The 26977-nt window shown below is 50.2% G+C and overlaps 3 protein-coding genes across 6 annotated transcripts in view; 1 reads left to right on the top strand and 2 right to left on the bottom strand.

Moving 5' to 3' along the window:
• LOC120823907 (sex comb on midleg-like protein 2) lies at positions 1–8341 on the top strand. 2 transcript variants are annotated; one of them, XM_078108737.1, is made up of 15 exons: positions 1–196; positions 1794–1910; positions 2125–2199; positions 2679–2749; positions 2834–3068; positions 3510–3598; positions 3672–3915; positions 4365–4636; positions 4720–4813; positions 4904–5107; positions 5199–5360; positions 5441–5569; positions 5730–5954; positions 6058–6203; positions 6346–8341. In XM_078108737.1, exons 2-15 carry the CDS (start codon positions 1889–1891, stop codon positions 6469–6471), a joined length of 2094 nt encoding a protein of 697 aa, XP_077964863.1. In that variant the 5' UTR covers positions 1–196; positions 1794–1888; the 3' UTR covers positions 6472–8341. The 2 variants fall into 2 exon arrangements, with proteins under 2 accessions (XP_077964863.1, XP_040040306.2); XM_040184372.2 differs by having other exon boundaries at positions 6055–6203.
• Positions 8342–8536: 195 nt separating this feature from the next.
• Positions 8537–17283, bottom strand: rai2 (retinoic acid induced 2). Its single transcript, XM_040184371.2, has 2 exons — positions 16982–17283; positions 8537–10810 (listed from the first exon to the last, which is right to left on the bottom strand). The coding sequence occupies exon 2, from the start codon at positions 10734–10736 to the stop codon at positions 9294–9296; it is 1443 nt and encodes a 480-aa protein (XP_040040305.2). The 5' UTR covers positions 10737–10810; positions 16982–17283; the 3' UTR covers positions 8537–9293.
• Positions 17284–19705: 2422 nt separating this feature from the next.
• Positions 19706–26977, bottom strand: part of nhsa (Nance-Horan syndrome a (congenital cataracts and dental anomalies)) — a 30173-nt gene continuing 22901 nt past the window's right edge. For all 3 annotated transcript variants that reach the window (XM_078108732.1, XM_078108731.1, XM_040184627.2), the window contains 3 exons: positions 24399–26903; positions 24210–24321; positions 19706–24130 (listed from right to left, as the gene is read on the bottom strand). In XM_078108732.1, coding sequence (XP_077964858.1) covers positions 23470–24130; positions 24210–24321; positions 24399–26903 — 3278 coding nt within the window. In that variant the 3' untranslated portion in view covers positions 19706–23469. The remainder of the gene's footprint in view (positions 24131–24209; positions 24322–24398; positions 26904–26977) is intronic.

The raw sequence follows: 26977 nt of genomic DNA, 5'->3' as shown, positions 1-26977 counted from the left end.
CTACCGCTACGGACGCTGAGCGCGATGTCGCAGTTTCGCTTACGTCACTGCTCGTCATGCAAATATACCATCTTTGGCCCAAATGCGCGTAAGCGTACACTACGTTGGTGGAAAAAGATGGCAGCTGACGCGTAGAAAAGAAGTGTGTGGATCTTCGCTCGAAAAAACAAAAACAAAAAAGAAACAGACGGAGCGCGTAAGTTGTTTTTTTTTCGTTCTTCGAACCTAAACGATGAAGAGTTTGGGGAGAGTTTGTGAGCTGAAGCTACGCGGATCGCACTACATGTAATTGTGCCTGGTAATATGGAGGATAACTGCTGTTAGAGGGTTAACGCTAAGGTTAGCCAAACCTAGTTATTAGCCGGCCCCGGTAGCTAGCGAACCGAGCAGTCCCAGTTGTCAACATTGGGCCCAGGCTATCACCTGGAACCCTACAACGCTGCTGGTACACATCCGAAAGAAAATGCGCAGTTTGTACTTATATAATACCTGTTCTTTTGTGTTTTTGTTACACGGAGTACAGTTTGATTACAAAGTACAGTAGCGTTCTTGTGCCTTTCTCGGTGTTTTGCCCAGTTGCCATTTGCATGCTGGTGAGGTGAACAAACCGGGTTTAACGTGAGCTAAAAGGCATCATCTTATTTAAGTTACAATGTCAGATAGTGTAACGCGAGGTAACAACGCGATCCTTACGTGTCGACGGTATGTTAATTAGTTAGTTGGCGTCATTATAACAGTCTCTCATTTGACGGTAACGTTAATGACGTCACGTCACGTCACATCTCCGCGGTTCCCTTCAGTGTTGCGGTCGGTCATTTGACTTTTGAGGTCACACATTTCCTGCTTTTCCTCATTTCTTTTACCCAGAGATGTGACGTCACGACTGCTTCTATATACTTATTACCCAGTTTCACGGTAGAAATACTGCGATACAAGTAAAGAAAAGTCCTTTGTCTTTTTACTCAGTCAGTACAAAAGTATATTGAGAATGTGCTTTAACCAAAGGTTAAAATACTCAATTATTGATTGATAATTGCTGGATGAAACTCTCTTTAAAGTTAGCGGACGCTTCATCGCAGGTTACATATCAGTATTTCCTTGTACTTTTCCTACAATGATTTAAATGAAGTGTTGTTGAACCAGAACAGAATAAACCTGTGACTCACTTCCTGTCTCTGTGGTAAAGTCCAGGCCTGGAAAACCACATTTAGTCCTTAGAAGTTATTAAGTTAGTTAGTTTTTATTTTGAAAATGTCAGCATGTTTATACACGAGGAGCAGATGTGCTTTGTTTGTTTGTTTGTTTGTTTGTTTGTCTGTCGATGATGACATGACCACAGCTGTACACCGGTTTGAAGAAAACACAGTATAACTACGTGGTATCAACGTTTCTCTTTAAAACATTAATATCGTGTCGCATTTTCAATCCACTTCACATTTGTTGGTGTAAAAGAGAATGTTGTTTTTAACGTTATCAACTTATTTTTATTCCAATATGAACCGATATTTGATGTAATTGATTTATTTCTTGTTTAAAGCACTTTGAGGTGTATTTTATGTTGTCAATGCTGTGGAGCTGATTGTCTGTATTGGGTTCTGTATAATGTTATAGTTTTGTACAATGAGTGCAAGTAAAAGAACAAGAACCAGAATGTAACAGTTGGAGCTTTGAAAGCTTCCTGACCTTATTATTATTTTACAGAACAAAGGTCTTTTCTGGCCAAGCCGCATTAACCTGTATGAGAGCGCTGCATTTTATTTTTCATATTTTCACCTTTTATATTTGTTTTTTAGAAAACAACCAGCCATCGGTTGCGTCTTAACAGCCCCCATAGAGGCGCCGCCATCGGTCGCCATCGCAGAAGCGTCGCCATTGGTCGTCAGTCACCATGGGAAAAACGCCGCTAAAAGGTAAGCGACCACGTTCCATTTTGCCCGATAAAAGGCTGTTAATGACCATAAAAGCTCATTATTATTGGGAAGGGGGAGTTCAATAAAAGCATTTGAAGTTCTACTTTTCTTTCATTGTTAAGATTTATGAAGGCAAACTTTTTTTTATGCATGTATGCATTAAATGTGTATAAATACATATATATATATATGTATGTGTTTTAAATCTTTGTAGATCAGAAAGACGGCAAAAAAGAGAAACCAGGAAGAATGGTTCCACTAACCGGTGCGACTCCTGCGACAGCTAAAGGTGAAACTTATTATTTTATACCTTGTGATGGTGTTTGCCTCCATGTGTCGTTTCTACTTTTCCTCAGAAAGCACAAGACGAGCCGCGTAAAGTGATGTTAGCAGCGGTCATTACACACGTTATATTACTGTGTTCTATTAAAGCGCTTTGGTTTACTCCTCATACCACGAGGTCAGAGGTCAGAATGAGGCTCTCCACAATTGACCTCTTTCAGGTTACAGGTGCTGACGTTGTGACATTCTGCTCAAGTCTTTGATGGATTTTATTTCATTTCCAAGTTAAATCCAAAAAATAAAAAAGTTCATATTGAGACTTTTCGTTCTGTCATTTTAGTTTCTGATACGATTTATTGTTCGGACCTCAGCACCTCTGAAAATTAGGTTTCTATAAAAAGGGAAAAGTAAAGAAAATAGTAGAATAATTTAGTAGTTTGAATTTTAGGAGTAATTTCAAATTTTGCCTTTCTGATTATTATTTAGACGCTTTCAGCTGGGAAGAATATCTGAAAGAGACGTCTTCCTCACCCGCTCCAGCCGGCTGCTTTCGTCAGGTATTTCTAATCGCTTCTATCTAATAAGTATTGATTTATTGTGCGGTTCGATCGGCGCTCAGTGTCCCTCACATCCGTCCTCAGGCCCGAGTCCCGCCCTCCAACGACTTCAAGGTGGGAATGAAGCTCGAGGCCCACGACCCGCGCAATTCTACCTCCGTCTGTATCGCCACGGTGATGGGCCTGACGGGGGTCCGCCTGCGCCTCCGCCTGGACGGCAGCGACAACAGCAACGACTTCTGGAGGCTCGTGGACTCCTCGGACATCCAGCCCATCGGCAGCTGTGAGAAGAACGGCGACATGCTGCAGCCGCCGCTGGGTGAGACACCCGTCAGCACATCGCCAATAATGTCAAGAGATCTGAAGTTATGAAACATAAGCAACAAAGAGGAAGTTAAACGGCTCATAATTCATCATCTTTAATCTCCTTCAAACAACTGTGATTATTCAAGTTTCTCACCAACTCTGCATTTTACGAGATGACATTGAACACATCATGATAACATCATTTAATTGTCCGAACAGGGACGGAACACGTTGTAGTTTATCCGAGCGTTAGCAGATCTGCTAACGTTACTAGCTGTCCTGCTGTCTGTTTGAACATGGGGGGTGGGAGGGGGGCGGGGCTTGAGTATAACGACCACAAACACGGAGTCACACGGCCCGTTTATAAGTCTGGGTTTTCACACTCTGAATGAGTTGCTCTCACTTATGTTTCCTGTATTCCGACCCCCCCCCCCCCCCCTCCTCCCCCCGTCAGGGTTCCGCATGAACGCCTCCTCGTGGCCGATGTTTCTGCTGAGGACCTTAAACGGCGCCGAGATGGCTCCGGCGATCGCCTTCAAAAAGGTTTGTGCCGCTTCAAAAACAAAACGCACAAACGCCGCGTTCGTTGATTAATTCGCATTGATTTCATCTTCAGGAGCCTCCGAGGCCCCCGCAGAACAACTTCAGGTCGGGCATGAAGCTGGAGGCCGTGGACAAGAAGAACCCGTACCTCATCTGCCCCGCCACCATCGGGGAGGTGAAGGGCGACGAGGTCTTCGTCATGTTCGACGGGTGGCGCGGCGCCTTCGACTACTGGTGCAAGTACGACTCGCGGGACATCTTCCCCGTGGGCTGGTGCTCGCTCACCAAGCACAGCCTCCAGTCGCCGGGCAACAGCGGTGAGAAGAAATAAGAAACAAAACAAAAAATTCTTAAAATGAGATCTCAAAAATCTATTTAGCATCATTGTGAAAAACATCTTCAAACCACTGCATTTATTCAACATTATATTTTACATGATTATGTTTGAACGTATCTAAATAACATTTCATATAATAATATAATATAATATATATAGCCTGAACGCTGTTAGCAGGGCTGCTAATGTTGCTAGCTCCCCTCCTGTTAATCTGAACACTGATTGGTTGTTCTCATTGTGACATCAGAGACTATAAACATGAATGATGTCATGATGACATATTTATTGACTATTGTCCCGTAAAGCTGCGACTCTTTTCACACCTTTACGGACGATCTCCGTCAGTACTACTTTTAGGTGTAGAATAAGTTTTTCTACCGGAGCTTCTCGTCTTTTTTTTTTTAACCCCGACTCCTCCCACGCCGACAGTGACTCTTCCAAAAGCGGCGCCGACCTTCCTGGCGTCCCCCTCCAAGCCGAGCAGGCGCTCCATGCAGTCCCCCTACCGGCTCCCCACCCCCCTGCCCGCTCTGCCCGTCAGGAAAGGGGTCAGAGGTCGGCGGCCCAAGAGCGAGACGCTCGCTCTGCTCAAAGCCGTGGCGGAGGCCGCCGCCGCCGCCGCGCAGAACGGAACGGCGCCCGAGAGCCCGCTGCTGGTTCCCCGGGTGCACAAGAAGAGGGGGCCGAAGCCCGGGAGCAAGGTGAGACCCCGCCCCCCCCACCTCCTCGTCCCCCACCGCCTCGTCCCCGCAGTGCAAACCAACATGTGTTTTGTTTTTTTCAGAGGAAGTCCAAGATCCTCCAAAACCCGGGGCCGCTGCCGAGCATGCATGTTCCCGCGGAGAGCGCCGGCAGCCCGAGCGGCGTTGTGTCGACGGGTAAACGCCGCTCCCTCCCGCCATCGGCTGTGAATTAACACAAGACAACGAGCAGTGTCTCATCGCCGTGCGCTTCCTGTCTTCTCCCAGTGTGTGTGTACGTCAACAAGCAGGGGAACTGCGGCCCCCACCTGGACAGGAAGCAGATGCAGCATCTCCCGGACCACTTCGGGCCGGGCCCGGTGAACGCCGTGCTGCAGCAGGTGGTGCAGTGCTGCATAGACTGTGCGTACCAGCCCAAGGTCCTGCTCGGCGCCCTGCAGACCCACGCAGGGGGGGGGGAGGTGGTCAGAGGTAGAATCCTACTCTCCTCGTGGAAGCATCTTACCTTTTTAGAATAATGGCTTCATTCAAACACATGTGACCCCCCTCCACACACACACAGTGAGAACCGACGGCGGCGTCCGCGTGGTCAAGCTGCCGGCGGCCTCCAGCCCCTCCTTCGTGCTGCGCTTCCTGGAGACGATGTGTCGCCACCTGCAGTGCGACAACCTGTTCAGCAGCCAGCCGTTCAGCCACCACGCCGCCTACGACGGGACCAAGTCAGGTGACGTCTCATCTCACAGGGGAAATGTTGGGGGGCGGCGAGAGCCTAGCTGACCGCCCTCGTTCCTTTGTGCGTTTCAGTGAAAGAGGAGGCGCTGGACGCTCCGTCTCTGGCTCGGGGGGGCAAGCGGAGCCTCCTCGGGGTCTCGCCGCCGTACGCCGCCCCCCTGTCGCCGAAACACCTGCGTCCTGAGGCGCATCCCTCAGAAGGTACAATCAGCCAAACTGCTTCCTCTCAACATTCTATTCATGAACGTGTGGTGGTGGTGATGATGCTTTAGGGCGGGGCTACACGTTGATTGACAGGTTGCATATGGCGTCACTTCCTGTTACCGGGTTGTGTTCTGACGCTCAGCGTTTGTCTCCCCAGCGGAGACCCTCCCCCACAAAGAGAACGGCCTCACGAAGGAGCAGCGCTACATGTGCTCGGCCTCCAACCCCGCCACCCCTCGGCCCCCGGCGGTGCGCGGCTCCTCGGAGTACCGCCCCCACACGCCGGGCGCCCACTACCGCCACGCCAGCGGCGAGGCTGCTCGCCGTCTCTCCGCCGACAAGGCCGAGCTCGCCGCCAAGAGGCCGCTCCGACGAGTCGAAGGTACGGCGAGAGTCTTCAGGCGTGTTGTCCCCCCCCCCCCCCCTCCCCCTCGCTGCCCTGCCCGGCGCTCAGCGCGTTGCGTTGTGCTTTCCCCCGGCAGCAGCCAGCTCCACCACGGGCCCCGAGCCGCCCAGCACCGAGCCGCCCGGCAGAAGCCCCGCCTCCTGGTCCATCGAGGAGGTGATGCAGTTCGTGAGGGACGCCGACCCCGCGACGTTAGCGCCGCACGCCGAGCTGTTCAGGAAACACGTGAGTTGAAGCGCGCGACGTCCCTGGAGGTGTGAACATGTCACGTGATGGCCGATGATAGATGGCGAGCGTTCCCGCGGTCCTCGCTGCCTCTCCAGCGAACCACGAGTTTGTCATCTTTTGATGTCGTTTGTTTCCGCAGGAGATCGACGGCAAAGCTCTGATGCTGCTGCGGAGCGACATGATCATGAAGTACATGGGTCTGAAGCTGGGCCCCGCCCTCAAGCTGTGTCACCACATAGAGCGCCTGAAACACGGCAAACTGTGAGAGCGACCAGGGGAGGGGGGGGGCGTCCCCCTCCATGTGGTCTCCTCGAGGGATTGAACCCTGGACCCCCAGCGTGGAGGGAAACCCCACAGTGTTTACATCGCTCGGCACAAATCTTCTGATTCCCCAAAGACGGAGAATGTTTCATCTTCTGAAATGTTTTTTTCATGCTCGGCGAATGACGAACAACGACGGGTCGGTTTTACTGAGAAAAGCGAGATCCATCAGCAGCCCCCGCCCCACCCGCTCACCCCCCTCCTTTATTGGCGCATTCCGTTTCTATTATGTCACCGATGGGGGCGCGGTTACACTCGTCTCCTCACTGCTGCCGATCGGACGCCACGACGCGCCCTGTAGGATCGACTCCGAGGGTTAAACATTTCATTTCCGGTTAATTCTTCACATTAAAAGACTGCGTCAGTTCAGGGACGAGGACAGAATCCCGTAAACTCTTCACAACAACTATTGTTTCATCGTCAACTGAGCAGCTAAATACTCGATATTTATAAATATCAGAAAATATCGTCGCACGTTACTTCCCCAAATGTTCCCCAAGATGCTTTAATCAGCCTTCTTTTATCAACAAATGATTAAAATAATTAGATTTTAATTAAATAGTTGACAAATATTTTCAGATATTTTTCACAATAAAGTCTGTTTATTAAACCTCTTTAAAAATGCTACAACAATTGAGTAAATAACATAAATTCTTAAATCAGCGGTTATTTTCCTTTTTTTTTTAACTCATCCGTTGGTTAATTTCATTAATCGATAACTTTTTGTTCTTCTAATGGTGAAAAGTGGTGAACTATTTACATACAAGAGGCAGAAGTCAGAGAAATACATTTAAGTCTTTAATTTAAACGATGACAACTAATTGATTTGCTTTTTTATTGCTAAACTATTTCATGAATTATTCCCCTGCCGCTACGCTAACGAAGCTACGCTAACAAAGAAACAAACACTATGATTTCCCGTCTTATCCTGTCACTCAAAGATTTACCTCTTGAGGAAGCCCCGCCCCCACGACGAGTGTAACCGCGGCCGGAGACATTTTATTCCGACAGGATCCAACTTCACGTTTCCTGCCGCCATCTTCATCCTCACGGTCATCCTCATCTTCATCCTCATGGCCTCATCACGGTTGGAGACGTCCCTCTGGGGCGTCTCGGCTCGTCGTTACAATCACTGTTAGCAACAGACGTGTACAGTTTTTATGGGTTTTAACCATGAATATCAGCGACAGAATGTACATTTTGTAGAAACCTAATATTTTAAAGAAGGAGATCATATACACGAGTTAGAAATGTGAAGAAATGTCTTTTTTAAACCGCATTAAGGTCGTAGTTGGGATCCTCCCGCGAGGAGCTTTACTCTCTGCCTTGCTCTCAGGTCTGCGTCGGCTTTGTTAGTTCAAACTTTTGTAGCAAACTGTTTGTTTAAAAAAAAAAAAAGAAAGAAAAAAAAGAAATACATTTTTAAAGACAGTCAGCAGAATTTTCCGGTTCCTCCGCCTGGATCACTTTGGGTTTTTAAGACTTGTGCCAAATGACTTTGACCTGGAGGATCCTCAGCGCTGTGGATTCATCTCCTGCATCTTCTTCAAAGTGTCACGAGTCCATTTTATGTCGCACCACATAAACAATGACGTTGTGTATTTCCTCTTTTTTATAAACCTCCCAGAAACAAAGTGTTTTCACTGACTGAATTATTCACACATTTATTGTATCTGAGAGGAACCGATTTTATGGCTATTTTCTATTAAATTCAACACACAACAATAGAGAGCATAACCGCAAAAGTAAATATGATTTTGTGTATTAAGAGTGTCTGTACATTTTTATCCTCACATTAAATTTCACACCATCGACATACTTCGTTATTAATTTATAATTATTTTGAAGGTGGACAAATCTTTTTTCTCCAAGTCAACATTATGTTCGTATTGCATATATATGGAATATTCTTAATTGTTAGGACTTCATCTTGGGCTCAGGGGAACACTAATAACCAATGGATCAACAATCAATGAAAATAAACTAAAGAAATCCTGACGGGCAGATCGTTTTTTTGCAGGATTTTATTGCATTTATTTATTTTCCTCCTCATTTTTAAATGAGTTCCATCCACACAAACACAAACAATTGGAGAACACAAAGAAAGAGACACACAGTCGTCTGGGACTTCAGATCCATAAAAAAAGCACACAAACTACAGAAAGAAAACATTTCTTTTCCATGTAAAAGTAAAAAATGGCTCCAGGTGCCTCCAGTCGGACGTCACATCGTATAAATAACGGTTGTACACCGAATAAATTAGTGAGGAATCTAAGCTCACGTGTATAAATAAAGGAAGCAGGTCGACGTGTTCGGTCCGATCACCCTGTAACGCTCAACTACACTACGACAACGTGCACTCAAACACCTTCTAAAAGACACCAAACACCCAACAGACTAGAAACACTTTGTCTTCACGTTTAATGAGCGAAGTCGACGTCGTTAAAAAGCAGCCGGGGCTCCCGGTGTTTCTCCCACGAGTCCCCTCGCGCGTCCCGCCGATGGACGCCGGACGCCGCCGAGCGTTCGTTGCAGCTGGACCAATCGGAGGAGAGGGGAGGGCCCCGGTGTTGACGGACACTCAGCTCCACCATCAGGTTCCCTGGAGGTCTCCAGTAAAGGAGACGTCTTCACTGTCCCTCAACGTCTTCAGAGGGCCAGTTATGACGTTTGGATGAGGTCCTCCTCCACAGCCGGGTCAGAGAACCAGAGAACCAGAACTAGGGGCGCAGAGACGTCCTGCCGTGGACGTGTCTCAGAACCCCCTCACTTCCTGGGGAGCGGCGCTGGCAGTCTCTGCTTCTTGATGGGGAGGAAGTGGATCTCCTGCGAGCCCACCTTCTTCGGCTTGACGGCCCGGTTCTTGGGGGGCTTCTTGCCGGCGTGGTGCTGTTCCTCGTGGGGGGACGCCGGCGCCGATGCCCCCTGGCCGCTGTCCCGCTTGATGGAAAAGTTCTTGGTGGAGACCCCCGAGATTCCCTTGATCTTCCCGCAGAAGACGGCAGGGATGGCGTCCTTCACAGAGACGATGACATTGGCCGCTTGCCGGGCGCCGACTACCTCCAGGGTCCCGGTGCCGCCGCTGTCCACCACCCACTTGTGTTGCCGGCTGAACTCCAGCGAGCCTAGGCCCCCCAGGAGTTTGGAGTCCAAGCTCTGCTCGCAGTGGACGCCCAGAGACAAAGACGGGCCGGCGGCGTCCGGGCGCCTCTTCCTCGCGGCGGCCGGCACCGACAGGTCCAGCACGTCCTCCGGCTGCGGACTCGGGTATTCCTGTTTCGGTTCGACCGGGCACGCTCTGAGAGACAGGTCCAGGGCCTGTCCCTCGTCCTCGCTCGCAGAGGACGAGGGACAGGCGTTTGACGGGACACACCTGCGCGGTGGCGGAGGAGAATCGCTCGGCGACGTCTGGGTGCTTTTACTCGCAGTGCAAACGGGTTTGGGCACGTTCCCTTTGGAGTCCTCGGCCTGCGGGACGGGGACGGGCAGTGGGACGGGCAGGGGGACGGGCAGGGGGATGATGACGGGGTAGGGAACCAGGAGCGTGGCGGGGGGCACCAAGGGGGCCAGGGGGGAGACGTAGGGGGCCGCGAGGGGAGGGAGCGGGAAGTAGGCGGAGCCCGCCTGGGAGGGGAGGAGGTCCTCCAGGATGGCGGCGAAAGCCGGATTCTGCAGGAGCGAGAGCAGGTTGGCGTCCTGCGTCTGTCCCGCCGACTTCTGGTCCGCGGCCGGCGGGGGCGAGCTGAACGGGTTCGGCCGCAGGACGCCGCCCTGGAGCTGGGGGCAGCCGGGGGCCTGGGGGACCACGGAGGGGCTCATGTGCTGGAGGACCTGCTGGTCCAAGACCAACGGGAGCGACACCGGGCTCTGGCTCGCTATCAGGTACGGCGCCGCCCCCATCGGGCCGAGCTGGGAACCGGCGGCGGCCGCGCCGGCCACCTGCAGGTGGATGGGCAGCATCAGCGGGCCGTCTCCAAGGCACAGCGGCCGCAAAACGGCCGCGGCCATTTTGAGCGCCACGCCCGCCGCAGACTCGGCAGGGGGACTCGCCGGCGTCGGCGCAGGAGGCTCCGCCTCCCCGTTGAGCCGACCTTTGCCGCCGCAGGAAGCGGCGGGAGTGAGTGGGTCGGCTCCCACCTCCACTCTACCGGGTGGGGTTTCTCCTCCCCCCACCTCGGCGGGGACGGACGCGTCGGCACCGCCCTCCATCGCTCAGCTTGAGGAGTCAGTCGGAATGCTCGCCGCGTGCTACTGGCGAGCGAACATCGTTCTCCCAGGCTGCCCTGGAAACACAGGAAGCACAACGTTTAGCGCTCGTAAATATATATATAAATACACAGTATAAATATATATATAAATACATACATACATATACATTGTATTTCTGAAGGTTTTAGAACTTCTGGTATCGCTGATCAATAAAGGCTTTTCGTTTACATACAAGAATAATTAAGAAAAGTTGATTATTTGCTTGATTGAGTAATCAAAAAGAACCGATACAAGTATCAATAAGGCACCGAACTCATGAAAGGCTTCTGCAGAAGAAGAACGATCCTGCAGCGACGTGGTGAGAAACGTCTTTAATCACCTGAGGACGACGAGAGGAACGAAGTAACCTCGTTATAGTCGATCACTGCTTTACTTAGAATTATTGTCTTCACAACACACGTCCCGCCTGCCTCTTGCTGGCGACCCCCATCCATCTGCAGCGACGGAGCGTCCCCCCCCGGGGGCGCCGGGAGACGCCGCGCGTCCGATGTCAGCGGGGTCAATTATTCATGGCGATGGGGAGCGGCGAGGGACAGAGCAGCAGAGGCTTTGTGCGGCGTACCTTCTCGAAGCCAAACACGCCGTTAGACGCACACGTGCCGGTCCAAGTTTCTATTTAAAGTGGGAAACTTGGTTTTTTTTTGTCCCCTCCACGTGGTGTCGGGTCGCCCCACAGAGGGCTCTGCCCCCCAGGCGGGTTTCATATGGTTCTGGAGCATAGATGGGACATTGTAACGTGGCTCTGATGGATTTCACGGACAAGAAGCTTCTGTGCCTTTTCCGCTTCAGGCTTCCGAGTTTGTCTGTCTACTCAAAGTGACATTGCTGACGTGAAGTGTGTGAGGTTCTTCTCCATAGTAACGGCTTTGATCTCCACAAAGACACCAGACTCCATTCACAAAAACAGAGATTTAGCTGCTGCATCAATGGGTTTGTTTGAAAATGTTACATCGGAACCAAAGTCCCACCCAGATGCAGCAGCGGAGCCGCAGGCCTTTGTTCTGAGGTCCAATTACTGTGTTTGCGAAGGGAGTCTGGAGTCTTTGAAGACTACTTTACAAACTTTATCTTTTGTAGTTAATTCACTACACACTCACGAGCCCCCGCCTCCCTCTGCGGCGAGGAAGGACTCCTAAGCTAACGCTATCATGATTAAACGCGCTGGCCCTTTAAGGGCTCAAAGGTGAGCGTGTTGCTTCCATAGACATGTATATAAATGACAGATGTCTTACGGCGAAGTATAGAACATCCGTACGTGGCGGCCATCTTGGGAGGGCGGGCTCGCTCACCCATAACATTGTGTTGTTAGTTGTACATGTACTTTAAATAATAATAACTGGCTACATTTTCAACCAATTGAAACGTTTTGGTTTGTTATAAACGTCAGAGATGTAATTATGACACTGCATACTTATGAATAATGTTCTGTTTAATATACCTTTCGTTTGAAAACCCATTGTTATAATTATTTATAAGTATGCAGTATCATAAATACATATCTGTACAGGGTGGGGATTTCAACATGCAGCATTTCTTGATATATATTTGTAAAGGGAAATCCTGTACCTGTATTCTATTTTTTAAAACATAATGTAATTATTCATATTCTGTATGTAAGGTCATAACTACATCTCTGACGTTTATAACAAACCAAACAGTTTCAAAATTGGTTAAAAATTGAGCATGTTATGGTTAATTAAATGTATCACTACCAACGTTACGGGTGAGCGAGCTGACCGTACCAAGATGGCCGCCTACGTGGGGACGTTCGACTCCGTTGGCCGCCAACACGGACGAGACATCCAGCCTTTATATACGTCTATGTTGGTTCCCTGAACGAAGCACCCGCAGGTCACGGTGTTATGTCATCTACTCTGATTGGTTGGGAAAGGAGTCAAGAAGCTGATTAGGAAATTAGCATATCCGGACATTTTTTAAACCAGTTTTGGTGCCACAGCCTCACTGGCCTTTCAGGAAGTCTGGGACGAGACACTTCCTGCTTGACAACGCGGTCACAAGGTCGGCCATCACATTAAGCGTCGCCGAACAGTATGAAAGAAGTCTTTCTCCCCCCCCCTCCTAGGCTCCGATGGTTCGGCCCGATTGGACACAAAGTCAGCGGTCAGGGTAAAATAACTTACTATAACTGTTTTTTGTGATGGAATAAAAGCAGCGTTGGTGAACTTCTCTCTGAGCCTTTAGGTCAGGTGATTCCCAGCATGCCCCCCCCTCACTTTGAATCATGTGACAGAGAGTCAGCCAAAGCACATAGAGACCCACATCATCTTTGTTTTTCTTTCCCCAGTTACATTCTCTGCTTTGTCTCGGCGTGGGGAGGGAAGGTCAAAGAGAAGTCATCAGTAAACACTCCATTCCATGACTCATTTAACTGGTTCAGGACCAGTCTCAGCTTAGTCCTGATCCTCTACGTGAACCAGTCTCAGCATAGTCCTGATCCGCTATAGACCTCTATCAGTAAACCATCAGAGAGAAGATTTCCACAGTTCTTCTTACTGATGTCATTGGTGCCACCAGGTTGACAGAGACCAGTCCACCGCGGATGGACCCAGATCCTCCAGCAGAGACCAGTCCACCGCGGACGGACCCAGATCCTCCAGCAGAGACCAGTCCACCGCAGACGGACCCAGATCCTCCAGCAGAGACCAGTCCACCGCGGATGGACCCAGATCCTCCAGCAGAGACCAGTCCACCGCGGATGGACCCAGATCCTCCAGCAGAGACCAGTCCACCGCGGACGGACCCAGATCCTCCAGCAGAGACCAGTCCACCGCAGACGGACCCAGATCCTCCAGCAGAGACCAGTCCACCGCAGACGGACCCAGATCCTCCAGCAGAGACCAGTCCACCGCGGACGGACCTAGATCCTTCAGCAGAGACCAGTCCACCGTGGACGGACCCAGATCCTCCAGCAGAGACCAGTCCACCGCAGACGGACCCAGATCCTCCAGCAGAGACCAGTCCACCGCAGACGGACCCAGATCCTCCAGCAGAGACCAGTCCACCGCGGACGGACCTAGATCCTTCAGCAGAGACCAGTCCACCGTGGACGGACCCAGATCCTCCAGCAGAGACCAGTCCACCGCGGACGGACCTAGATCCTTCAGCAGAGACCAGTCCACCGTGGACGGACCCAGGTCCTCCAGCAGAGACCAGTCCACCGTGGACGGACCCAGGTCCTCCAGCAGAGACCAGTCCACCGCGGACGGACCCAGATCCTCCAGCAGAGACCAGTCCACCGCGGACGGACCCAGATCCTCCAGCAGAGACCAGTCCACCGTGGACGGACCCAGATCCTCCAGCAGAGACCAGTCCACCGTGGACGGACCCAGATCTTCCAGCAGAGACCAGTCCACCGAGGACGGACCCAGATCCTTCAGCAGAGACCAGTCCACCGAGGACGGACCCAGATCCTTCAGCAGAGACCAGTCCACCGCGGACGGACCCAGCTCCTCCAGCAGAGACCAGTCGACTGCAGACGGACCCAGATCCTCCAGCAGAGACCAGTCCACCGTGGACAGACCAGATCCTCCAGAAGAGACCAGTCCACCGTGGACGGACCCAGATCCTCCAGCAGAGACCAGTCCACTGGCACTATTTCCTCCTCATTTTGGTGCTTTACAAGCTCCATTAATAATAATTTAAAATGAAAATGTGTGATAGTTTCCAGGTGCGACTATGTGTAAACTATTGGATAAATTGCTTTGGGTAACAAATTAATATAACATTTATTTATTTTTTAGTTACATAATGTCCTCTGCGGCCTTCGGACGCACAGTTGGTCTCTGCGGTATTTGTCCCGCCCCTCCTCCACTGCGATTGGACCGCTAGGTAAAGACTGACGCAGCGTTTGAGGCGCGTGAACGTTTCCATTAGACGAGAGGACGAGCGATAAGAGCGCGACTCGTCTCCGGTGTAACGTAACGCTCCACGTCGTCTGAGGGAGGTTAGGGTTCACCATTCACAGCTAACTGAGCGAAGAGCCAAATGAAATCCCTCCCCTTTACTGTAATGATCCCCCCCCCTCGTTGGTGGAATGTAGGTACGCCTGTTTGTACGCCGCAGGAACAGCTGGGAGAGAACAACGACACCTTTGGCTGCTTGAACAGTTCAAATACCTTCAAAGAACAAGTGCGTCTGTCTTTGAATCCTCGTTCTGTGTTTATTCGGAGCTCAGACCACGAGGGAACAAAGCAGCAGAGACGGGTAGAGGACGGCTGACGACCTAAAGGTCGCCCCCCCCTCCCCCGCCAATCTCCCCAACCAGACACCCGCCGCTTCAATAGATAATTACATCTCATTACAGAGACACAGACTGATCTAAACACGTCAGCCGTACGTATTCTGCATTCGTTTGCATATTTATCGTTAAATCGCATATTATAGGGACAGACTTCTGAAGGCAACACCCGGTTCTCAAGAGTGAAGCTCTAAAGCTTCATGTGTTAAAGCTGCATTCTCCGTAGTGACCAGCAGGGGGCGACTCCTCTGCTCCCATAGACGTCTATGAGGAAATGACTCTACTTCTCTGTAGTGACCAGCAGGGGGCGACTCCTCTGCTCCCATAGACGTCTATGAGGAAATGACTCTACTTCTCTGTAGTGACCAGCAGGGGGCGACTCCTCTGCTCCCATAGACGTCTATGAGGAAATGACTCTACTTCTCTGTAGTGACCAGCAGGGGGCGACTCCTCTGCTCCCATAGACGTTTATGAGGAAATGACTCTACTTCTCTGCAGTGACCAGCAGGGGGCGACTCCTCTGCTCCCATAGACGTCTATGAGGAAATGACTCTACTTCTCTGTAGTGACCAGCAGGGGGCGACTCCTCTGCTCCCATAGACGTCTATGAGGAAATGACTCTACTTCTCTGTAGTGACCAGCAGGGGGCGACTCCTCTGCTCCCATAGACGTCTATGAGGAAATGATTTCTCACTTGATTTATTCCCTCAGTAAACATTGTAAACATAAGTTTATGGTCTCAGTCTCTAGTTTCAAGTCTTCTTCAACACAGCATGATGTTCATTTAGATTTAGGGCGGGGCCACGCGCTGATTGACAGGTCTCTACTAAGGACGTATCCCATGTCTCTAAGTTACTCCTCCACCTTCCAAATATGGTCACTTCCTGGTTACTGACGACGTAGAAACACAAACAAACAAACAAGATTCAACGTCAAAACCGCCAGAACTCAAACCAACGCGTGTCGTCACGACGACCGCGTGCGCTTCTTATGCACAAGCCGAGGATGTCGTGTTTTCTCCTCAGTATCGATTACATGCCGTGTCAGCTGACGGACGCCTGCGTGTCCCTCTGGATCAATAGAGTATCCAGCGATCGAGCGGTTGCCATGGTGATCACTGTGGAACAACACGTCACTGTTTTATGCGGCTCGCGATCGGTGGATCCTGTTTGAATGGTGACAACGTTTCAGCACATTGAAAATACACAGATTTATTTATATGACGGCATAACACACACGTGTTGAGCATTATTAAATAATAAACACAATGACGTCGTCCTGCTCTTACTGTAGGATCATCACTAAGTCCCACATGGGGTGGGGGAGGTGGGGGTGTTTTCTCTCACCAGCTCTGTCCCTGCACATGTGATGATGGGTCACAATAAAGCAATAAGCCCAGGCTGTGTCAAAGGGCCCTGAACGCACCACCATGCCAGCTTCACGGGAGGTGGTTTAACATCCCAGACGGATTCAGTACTACTGATACAAGCAGCAGTAGTAGTAGTAGTAGTAGTAGTAGTAGTAAGTACTCTGAGCCGACGTGTCCGCGCCTTACCCCCCCGCCCCCCGCGCGTCGTGAACGCGCACGGCTGCGACATGAAGGGCATTGGGGCGCGTGACGCTGCCATTAAAGACGCCAAAATATCTGGCAGCGCGTGAGGGGGGGGGGGTCGTCCTCGTGCTAAATCAAAACATGCTTTTTGTTTTTTTCTGAACTTCCTGTTAAACGGTGCACATTAATAATAATAATAATAATAATGAAAATAAAAATAATAATAAAACGGAACCATCCGCGCGAATCATTAGTAAATGTGTGTAAAGGCTTCACTTCGTTTTTAAATCCTCTAAATGGAGGATTCCGCGTTAAATGATTAACGAAGACATCAGAGGAAGAAGAGGAAGAAGAGGAAGAAAAGCCTCGGCTCACCGTCTCATCCGCTGCGCTTTAATTCTGACACCAAACCCCCGGTTTTGGGCAGAAACGTGCACGTTGACTCACTCGCCGAGCGGACCGGACCGTCAGCAGCCCCCCGGTGCAGCTGCCTCCCCCCCCCCGCCCCGACGAGCCGCGGGGAGCCGGAACACTTTGAACGAACGGATCGGGCTTTTTATTTATCTGCTCGTTGCGGTCTCGACCGAGCGAGCGACTCCGGTGAAGCTGCGCGCGCAGCTCCGTCCGCGGGTCGCCCCCTCCTCCCCCTCCTCTCTCCCCCCTCCTCCCCCTCCTCTGCACACTGAGGCATATTCAGCGAATAATCACAAACAGTGGTAACAAAGAGGTACAAATACACACACAAGTCATTCCATTATTTCCGGTTTAGGATGATTTTTTCTGCTCTTTTGTTCTGACGATACAAATAACTTTATTTATTATCGTTTTTTCAACATTATTTCTTTTAATGTTTTTTTGTATCCCGCTGATTTCTTCTGAATTTCCTTAAATGTTTTTCATTCCTTTTGAGAATTTCAAGCTCAGAAATGTTATCAACCAACAATATGTTTGAAATATACGTTTCCCACAGTAAAACAATGACACAATGTCGGTAAAATAACACACATATAATAATAACACAACAGTAATATGCTGGAGAAGCTTTCATTTAGTTCTTCTCCATCCTGGTCCCGGTGACGGAGGGAAGGGTGGAGTCGGGCAGCTGGATGAGGGTCTGGAAGAGACAGGCCTCGGTGAGCAGAATCCCCTTGGGTCCCCCTATCGGCCCCGGCCAGCCCGGGGCGCCGCCTCGGGGCCCCCGAGGGCCCCTCATTGTTTCCAGCTTAATACTCCGTAATGAGCCTCACAATGCACCCTGGTGGCCTGGTGGGGACTTTAGTTTGCCCCCCCCCCCCACAACCCCTCCACAAACACCGTCTGCAGCCACTATCAGTCTCAGATTGGAGCTGGATGTGTTCTAACGAACATTGTTAAAGCTGTAGGCAGGAATATCAGTCATGCATCTCTCATATATTTTATTTATGTGTGAAATCATCTGGATCTCAACAGGTCTTATGTGTGAATAAGGAAATACAATACAGCATGTTTACAGTGTGGATTCGCTGTTTGTTAAAATGCGCCAGTAGAAGTAGAAACGAGGCCGAGAGCGTCGCGACGATCGGACACAGCACGCGGCTGTAATTACCGGGCCAACTGCTGACATAATTGAATCTTCTGCGGGGGCTTTGCATGCTCTTTGCATTTAGAGACAGCATGAGAACGGCTGGGGTGGGGTTTGGGGGATGAACTTCCGATTTGATTTTATAATAAAAAGCAACACCATGCCCATTTTTATTGATGAAAAGCCACCACGCCCCTTTTCAAAGTAATAGAATATGTGAATTTGAGGATGAACGTTATTCTTCTCCACACACATACATACACGAAAGCATTCTGCATTGAACCAGGTGGCAATTTCCTGAGCCGAGAAGTGAAGCCAAAGCTCAAGTGTCATAAAGCTGCATTCTCCGTGGTGACCACCAGGGGGCGAATCCTCTGGTCCCATGGGAGTCTATGAGAAAATGACTCTACCTATCTAAACATCTAAACGAGTTTATAGTCTCAATCTCTAGTTTCAAGCCTTCCTCAACACATGTTCATTTAGTAAATTATGGTCACATGAGTAAAAAGGAAAGATACAGTCCAAAGGGAAGTGAACTTCATGTGTATTTTTGTTTGAGAAGTCATTTTCTCATAGGAACAGCAGTCGCCCCCTGGTGGTCACTAGAGTGAATGCAGCTTTAACACTTTTACCTTTTCATGAAACTGGAGGTTGCCGCTTGGCTGAGTGGCTCAGGCTAGTTTTTATAGATTGTGGCGCTAATACCCAAAGTAAACCGAAGGAAATCTGTGCATCTGGAAATCTGCAAATGCAAGGTGCGGGTATTATATGGGTTAAGAGAAGTTAAACGCTTGTACCCCCCTTTCAGCAGAAATTAAAATCCCACTCCCCTATCAGAGCCATTTCTCTAGTTGGCACACAAAGAGGCCTTAGTATAATTTGCAGCCAATTTGCATTAAATTACCCAGCATCCCCCTGTGGTTCCATCTGAGGGACACTCCAGTGAACCCCTTAAACCCACGGCTGACTCAGAATGTGGATAAAATGTATGTTTAACTATACAAATGAGGCCCTCTTGTATGGCCTCATTTTCATATATTAAAAGTTTATGATATTTCTTTGTATTTCCTCGTAGATCACAAAATTCAATCTATTTTCTCCATATTGGTATTAATAAATCATGTATTACTTCGTCTCTGAATGATGAACAAACCAGTTTCAGCATCCTGAGAAGAAAGAAGCTGTGAAGTTTGGTGATGTAAGAGCTCCTGAAGGAGACTTCTGGATCAGAGTGAGAACAAACTCATTTGAAAGAGAAGTTTAGTCATATGACCGACATGTTGAAGACACTACATGTGAAGAGAGTCAAAAATAAAATAAAAACACGCAGTTTGTATACTTCTGGGTAGTTTGATCAATAACATTGCATTCAATTCTATATACACAAAATGTTATATACAATTTTAAGTATTTAATTACTTTCAGCCAAATAGCTTCTGTTGCAGTAAATCATGACATGTTTCCCTCATGTGCTTATTATAAAGATGTATTATGTAAATCAGAATGAAAACTGAAGAATAACACCATTCAAATAAGAGTCATTTTCAAGGCAGTCACATTTATTCATCTTCTTTTACACATTTGCGAGCGCTCGGCTTCGATAGGATTTAATTTGGGATTTCCACAATGCTTACTAAAAAATAAATACAAGACCAAGTGATCCACAGCTCAAAAATATACAAAGGTTGGAAATGTAAACTTTGAAAACAATTGAACCTTTGTGACATTTCCAAAAAGAATTGTATTTACAAATTTGTACAAAAAGGAAGAGAACCGATGTGAAGTCCGTCAGAAGTCATTCCTCTTGAGTGTTGTTTCGGTCAAAGTAGTAAACGAGTGCGGAGATATTATTAGAACAACTGTGTGTAGAAAAGGTCTATAAATATCTGCGGGTACAGCAAGAGACGGATGCATCTTCACAAACATCACTTTATCAGTGCAAAAATAAAACAATAAAAGAACCGTTTGGAATGAAGGCTCCCGGGCGCCTGGTGCAGCCTGTTCCACGTCGTCGGTACGGAGCGGCATGAAGGCCGAAGCGGAGCGCGTGTTTACAGTGCACCTTCACGGCCACGTGGCCACATACAGTCCAACATCGTCTGCATAGTGGTTGAGTACCGACAGCTCTTATGAAGTCACCGCTAATGGGAGGGACCAATAGAGAGCGAATAGAACCTCCCGTGTAGCTGATGACTGTCGACTCTCAACAACGTCAATGAGCAGCTTCATACGGAAGCAGAAGTGCAGTGAGTTTTTTTTTTATCTTTTACGTCGTTATTTCGAGATCACAAGTTAACTTTTTTTTATCATCAGGAGAAAAAAAACGAGATGAACAACTCGTCATCCAGAGAAAATGTTGCTTCCTGTGAAATCTTATGACTTTAACCTGTGATATGCTGACACAGTTGGACCGACTTTTTAAGATGGTATCTGAAAAGTGAAATAGTTGTAAGTGACCACATGGTAAATACAAAATACGTGTTTGAAGATATGAAGCGAGCAACGCAAAGATCTATTACAGAAATTGGTAATTCATTTTGAATAAACATGTTTATGCTTCTTTAAATAGCGTCCAATCTAATTTACATGTATGTATTTCATTTGTATCCTTTGTAAAAACCTTTGTGTTTTAAAAACCCCGTCTGTTGCTAACCATTTAAATAATATATATATATATTTTGATATTATACTTTTTAGTGTCAGCTGATATTGTGCTCATCAAACATCTTTTATTTGTACAAAGTTTGTTTTCTTGAGATAACAATATAATTAACTTGTGATCTAAAAAGAATAAAAAATATGACGTAGTCGTTTTTAGCTTCCGTACAATTCCTGTTCGTCACGGCAACGTGTCCGATTTGAAAATGTGTCTCTCATAAAGTATAAACAAAATAACTATCTGAATAAAATACTTTATTACTAAAACCAGCATTTCATTGCATTAAAAGGAGTTCATCCAACAAGGGAGAGGGATTTTATGCGTTAGTTAGAAAAATAAATATCTTCTCTGATATCTGATTGTTGGGACACAGAAACCAGCGCATGTTGTGTTTTGATGGGGAATAAAAACATCTCTAAATCCAGGACTTGCTCCGGTTTCATCACAGATGATAATCCGGCTCCATATTAAACTCCCGACGTCCTCCATAAAGCCCCCGAAAAAATCTCACACAAACACACGAGCTGCTTCGCCACTTCCGGCCTGAGAGTAAAATACGGCATATTCGATCCCCCTGAACACTTCCCACTCGCCTCCTTCGACAATTCACAAACACACCGAGTAAGCAAACCAGAAACGACCATTGAAACAAACACATGACCTCTTTGTTCTTTTGCAGCTCTTGTTTCACCACCTCAGACCTTTTGATCACTTTTTCATCTCCTTTGTTAACATTCGGCCGCCTCCTAAGATTATCGAGTTAGTGCTTCCTGTGTCACCTTTAAGCCTTAAGTTCTCTTATTGCATGAGAATTCATTAAAATATTGTAATAGTGTGCTATCTTTGATTTAATTTACAAAACGCTTTTAAAAGTAGAATATACAAATGCATCTCTATGAATAAATGTACCGAGGCTTTCACATTTATTTCTCCACTGCTGTTTGTCACAGTGTTGTTTTCCACACGTCGTTTGGGGAGTATGAAAAGGATTTGTGGAATTGTGCGTGTCTAATTTCATAGGTATTCACGGAATACATACACTGACACATACAATACACTTCTTCTAGTTGTACAGGATAAAAGCTCTCTGAATGTGACCGCAGAGTGAACTTTAATGTGCTGTAGTAAGATTGAAGGAGAAGCTAATGTGCCGCAAACTAACTCAATAAAAGTGTTTTTTAAACCATGGAAGCGGAGTCCTGCAACAGGTCGGATTTTCTCTTCATTTTATTTCCAGGTTTGGTTCTGTGCGAAAACTCAAAACCATGAAGCAGGGCTCAAGTTTCCAAGAAATGTTGGAGAGACATTTTGGCCGGTGGGGGGGCGCTCAACGCGTGATACCCGACAGGGTCTAATCGCAGGTGTATGTGCTATTGAAATAGCATAACATCATGAATAATGATAATAATAATACTTTTAATCTATTTAAAGTAACTGGATTCTTCAGCTGGGAATCCAGATCCTAAACTTATACGAACCAACTTCTACTGGATGCGCAGCGCTAGTTCTAGTTTTCATACAATTATTACTTTCAGATAACTATTACTTAGCATAAGTACTAGCAGTCATTTAGCTAGTACCAATGCTAATTGTTAGCATACACATAGCTGTTACTGATGCTAATTGCTAACGTTCAGATAACTATTACTTATGCTAAGTAGTAGCAGTCATTTAGCTAGTACCAATGCTAATTGTTAGCATACACATAGCTGTTACTGATGCTAATTGCTAACTTTCAGATAACTATTACTTATGCTAAGTACTAGCAGTCATATAGCTAGTACCAATGCTAATTGTTAGCATACACATAGTTAGTACTATCATTCATATAACTAGTACTTATGCTCACTGTTAGCATTTACATAGCTCTGCTACATGTGAACCCAAATTCACAAATGTTAATGAGAATTTATACGTTTTTTTTATTATCAAAACAGAACGTTCCCAGGAATAGTCCACATGCATTATACGTGTATTAGCATTTTCAATTAGCATAAGTAAAGGATAATTGAAAGTTAAACGGCTAGTTAGAAAGATGTTAAATGTTAACATTAACGTAGACTAATGTCAGTAGTTAACTGTTATGTTCTGTAACTGTAGCATTACATCATGGTGGAATTAGCTTAGCTAGCTAGCTAAGCAGACAGCCACGTTGTAAAATATAATATCTGAGCCTCACATGTATGAAAAAGCCCAAAATGATCCCTTCAAACGCGCCGTCTAGCCAAACTATTAGTGGTTTAATTATTAATTTAGGATTAGCGTTTTCCGCGTGAGGCTGTGGATCTTTCCCTGATTCGTTTTGATAATCTGACCCGTGCAGGACTCTGACATAAGCACATTTTGCGTTTCATTCGTACTCATCAATCAATCAATCAATCAATCATGATTTTTCAACAGAATGCAGCTGCAAATGAATCCAAGTCACCTTAATGCACATCACAAGGGTAGTTTTTAGACAAACTGTGTATAAAATAGTTTTAAAGAATAATCAAAAAAGAAAACATCTACAAAAACCAGCCATGATTAGTCAAATTATGATTATTTATAAACACTTATTAAATATATATTAGAACTCATTCTGGTCCATTTGTGTTCATTGTAAACTAACAAGTTCTCATACCTCGTGACGTCGCTTTTTCTCTACGTGGAGCTTTGTGACGAGTGGTCGTCGTGAGGACTTCCGTCAGAGTTCTCCGCCTCGCCCTCGGAGATCGCCTGCATGGGCGCCGGGTAGAGTCGCCCGCGGGCGCTGTACCGGCTGCTGCTGGCGGGCGGCGGGATTCTGGGGCGGCTCTGCCTGGAGGCGGGAGACAAGACGAAGGATTTTGGAGAGAAGCCCTCGGCGTTGGCCCCGGGATAAGGGCTGGAGAGACGATCCGGACCCGACTGGTTCTGCTGCTGCCGCGGGGGCGAGTCGAGGTCTCCGGTCGGTGCCGGCGACTCCATCGGCGAGTCCGCCGCCGGTTTGGGAGCGACGGGACTTTTGAGGATCTCCGCGGCTGACATGCGGTAGCTCGACTCGGAGCGGCTGCCCTTCTTCAGCAGCAGCAGCTTGAACTCCTCGTTGGAGGTGCTGGACCTCTTTGCGCTCCTGTAGATGGATCCGGAGACTCTGTGTAGGCCCGGCAGGGTCAGGGCGGCGGCGGGAGAGGAGGGCGAGGAAGAGGAGGAGGAGGGCGACGCCGGAGGGACCGGGGAGCTTGCGGAGCTGCCGGGCGGCGTGGTCCCCGATGCGGCGCCGAGGCGGTTCCTGGCGATGAGCTCGGCGGAATCCTTCCTGCCCAACACTTTCCTTTTGGACCTGAAGACGAGACGAATCCAAAAATCAAGACCCTGTAAAGCCGGGAGAAAGCGAAGAGGCCGGCAGCCACGGCGCCTACCTGTGAATCATGGCGAACAGGTCCTCGGTGGTCCGAGCCTTGGCGGGGGACAGAAACACGGCGTCGTCCCCGTCGCTCGAGGGAGGCGCCGCGCTTCCACAGGACGTGGAGTCTGTGCACACAAATCCACATTAGAACACACGGTGTGTCCACAAAACACAAATACACACATGAAGATAGTGAAGGTACCTTTACTGAGGTGGTCCTCGGCCCCGGCTGTGGCGCCCCGAGAGGGGCTTTGGGCCGACTCACGCTCCTCCTCTCTGCTGCCTTCATCGCCGGCTGGACTCCTTTCCGGGGCGTCTGATTGGCCCTCAGTGTCGGGAACTTTGTGAGAGAGAGCTGCTGCTTCTTCTTCTTCTTCTGCTTCTTCTTCTTCTTCTTCTTCTTCACTCCTTTGCAGCTGTGAAGCCTCGGGCGTTTCAGCCATCTCTTGTTCATATCCGTCCACCGCCGCCTCCTCCTGCTCCTCCTCCTCCAGCCGTGGCCCGGACGTCGCCTCCTCCTCCGTCTCCCGATCCCGCCCCCCGCCCCCCGTCTCGCCGCGACACTCTCCGCCCGCGAGATCTTCGTTGGAGGTGAACGCGGATTCGCTGGAGCCCTCGGAGGGCGGGCGGCAGAGACGCGGGGGGCTCCTGAGTGCATCCTCGTCGTCCTCGCGGCGCCCCCCGCGGCCCTTGCCGACGGGTCGGAGCTGGACCGAGTGCAGCGCCGTGGCTGTGATGAGCATGGGGTGGGCGGGGCCGGGCGACGCCGGGGCTCTGTGCTCGTTTTGGCGCGGGACTTGAACGGGGGCCCTGCAGGCCGGGGGCTTGACATGGACCTCGAGGAGGGCACGCAAGTCGAGGTGGGAGGGGGGGATTACGGGCAGCTCCAGGTCCCCTCGGCAGGAGGGCGGCCGCGGCGACACCGTTGAGAGGGACGACTTCCTCTCGGGGACCTTTGGCTTCCTCTTGCCGCCGCCCGGCGACAGCGGGCCGGGGAAGAAGGCGGAGGGGAACGAGGAGGTCGGGGTCTCTGACTGGCTGGAGTATCCGCTGGACGGGCTGGCGAGGCCCGCCAGCTTCAAGTCTCCTTCCGCCGACGGGGGGGACGGGGAGGTGGGACGGGAGGTCTGGGACTCGGCGCTCCCCTGCGACTTGGCGCACTCGATGACGGTGGTGCCCGTGGCCGTGCTGGAGTTGGACAGAGACCGGTACGGGTCGCTGGATTTCAAGTCGTTCAGGAGCCACAGGTCGGCGTAGTCCGACTGCACCACGCCCTCGTCCTTGAACGACCGCACGTCCGCGGCGCCGAAGACCCCCAGGTCGGGCAGGTCGGCCGAGGCCCCGACGCCCCAGACCTCCAGAGGCCCTCTGACGAGCGGCGGCTCGGACAGCGCGAGCTGCAGCTTCCTCTCCCTGGAACACGCCCTGGGTTCCGCGCGGTCGGGGGCGCGCCCGCCGCCGCCGCCGCCGCCGCAGAGCTTCCTCAGGGACGAGCTCCTCTTCGGCGGACGCGGCTTCGCCTTCGCTTTCCTCAAAGAGAGGCAGCGCCTGCCAAAGCTGGCGTGGCCGCCGTAGTCCGACTCGGAGCCGTAGGAGAAGCTCCGGCTCCCCTTGATGCCGCAGTCAAAGTGCATGGAGGTGAAGTAGCCCTCCGTGTCCACGGAGTAGTGCGAGACGGCGTCCGCCTTCTCCGACGGCGGCTTGTCGGAGAAGCTGCTCTCGCAGGTGGCCATGCTGGTGAAGCTGGGGCAGCCCAGGCTGCTCTCCGGCTCGGGGCTGAAGTCCCGCGGGCGCCCCGCGTCGGCGTAGCCCCACTCGCCGCCCCCCGCGGGGGCGCCATCCCCGGCCTCCTCCAGTATGTCCATGGCCGCAGAGGAGAAGGAGCCCGCGCGCTGGGTCCGCAGCCCCTGGTAAGGGTCCGGGAGGAAACCGCCGTGGTCGTCCAGCCCCTGGCCGCCGGCGTTCAGCGAGAGCTCGGAGTCGCAGTGCGAGGAGCCCGTCAGCGGCGGCGAGGCCGCCGGGGGGATGGTCTCCGAGGTCTGCGAGGGGCAGGTGGAGCTGCTGCCGCTCCAGTTGCCGCTGGAGGACTGGTGGTCGTCCTTGTGGTCGAGCCGGACCCCCGCGGCGGAGCCGGAGTGGACGGGGCTGCTGAAGGTGTCCGAGCTGGACGAGATCTCGCAGCTGCCCATGCCGGCCTTCCTGCTCCGCTCCATCCAGCTGCGCTCCGGGCTCCCCGGGAGCGGCTCGTACTTCGGGCGGCGCTGGTGGTCGGAGGCGGCCCGGTGGTCAGAGCCCTCGCCTCCCTGGGCCGCCAGGATCAGCTCCCTGGGTCCCGGCAGGAAGTCCTCCGCGTCCTCCTCCTCCTCCTCCTCCTCCTCCTCCTCGCTGTGCCCGTCCCGCACCACCCGGGCGCCGTCCCGGGGAAGACTGCGGGAGCGCAGGTGCGCGCCGACGGTGGCGCGGAACATGGCGTCGGCGGCGTCCGACAGCAGCAGGATGTCGCCCGCCGAGTGGGAGAGGGCGACGGCCTGGCCCCTCTGGGACCTGATCCTCCTCCGAGACGGGGCTGCCGAGATCAGGAAGTCTTCGGTCTGGCAGCCGGAGTCCCGCGTGCCGAGGCGGGCGTCCAGCTCCTCGCCGTGGGCCGCGGCGTCCCGACCGTGAACGATCACCGTGCGCTCTCTGGAGCCGGGCGAGTCATCGGAGTCTGTGGAACGAAACGCAAAATGAGCCGCACGACCTTTTCTCTCATTGATGAGAACTTTATCTATCGTGAACTTG

This window comes from Gasterosteus aculeatus, chromosome 8 (genome assembly GCF_964276395.1).
Source record: "Gasterosteus aculeatus chromosome 8, fGasAcu3.hap1.1, whole genome shotgun sequence".
Classification (NCBI taxonomy): Eukaryota; Metazoa; Chordata; class Actinopteri; order Perciformes; family Gasterosteidae; genus Gasterosteus; species Gasterosteus aculeatus.
Note: the sequence above shows the minus strand (reverse complement) of the source record. Positions and strands in the feature narration are given on the sequence as shown.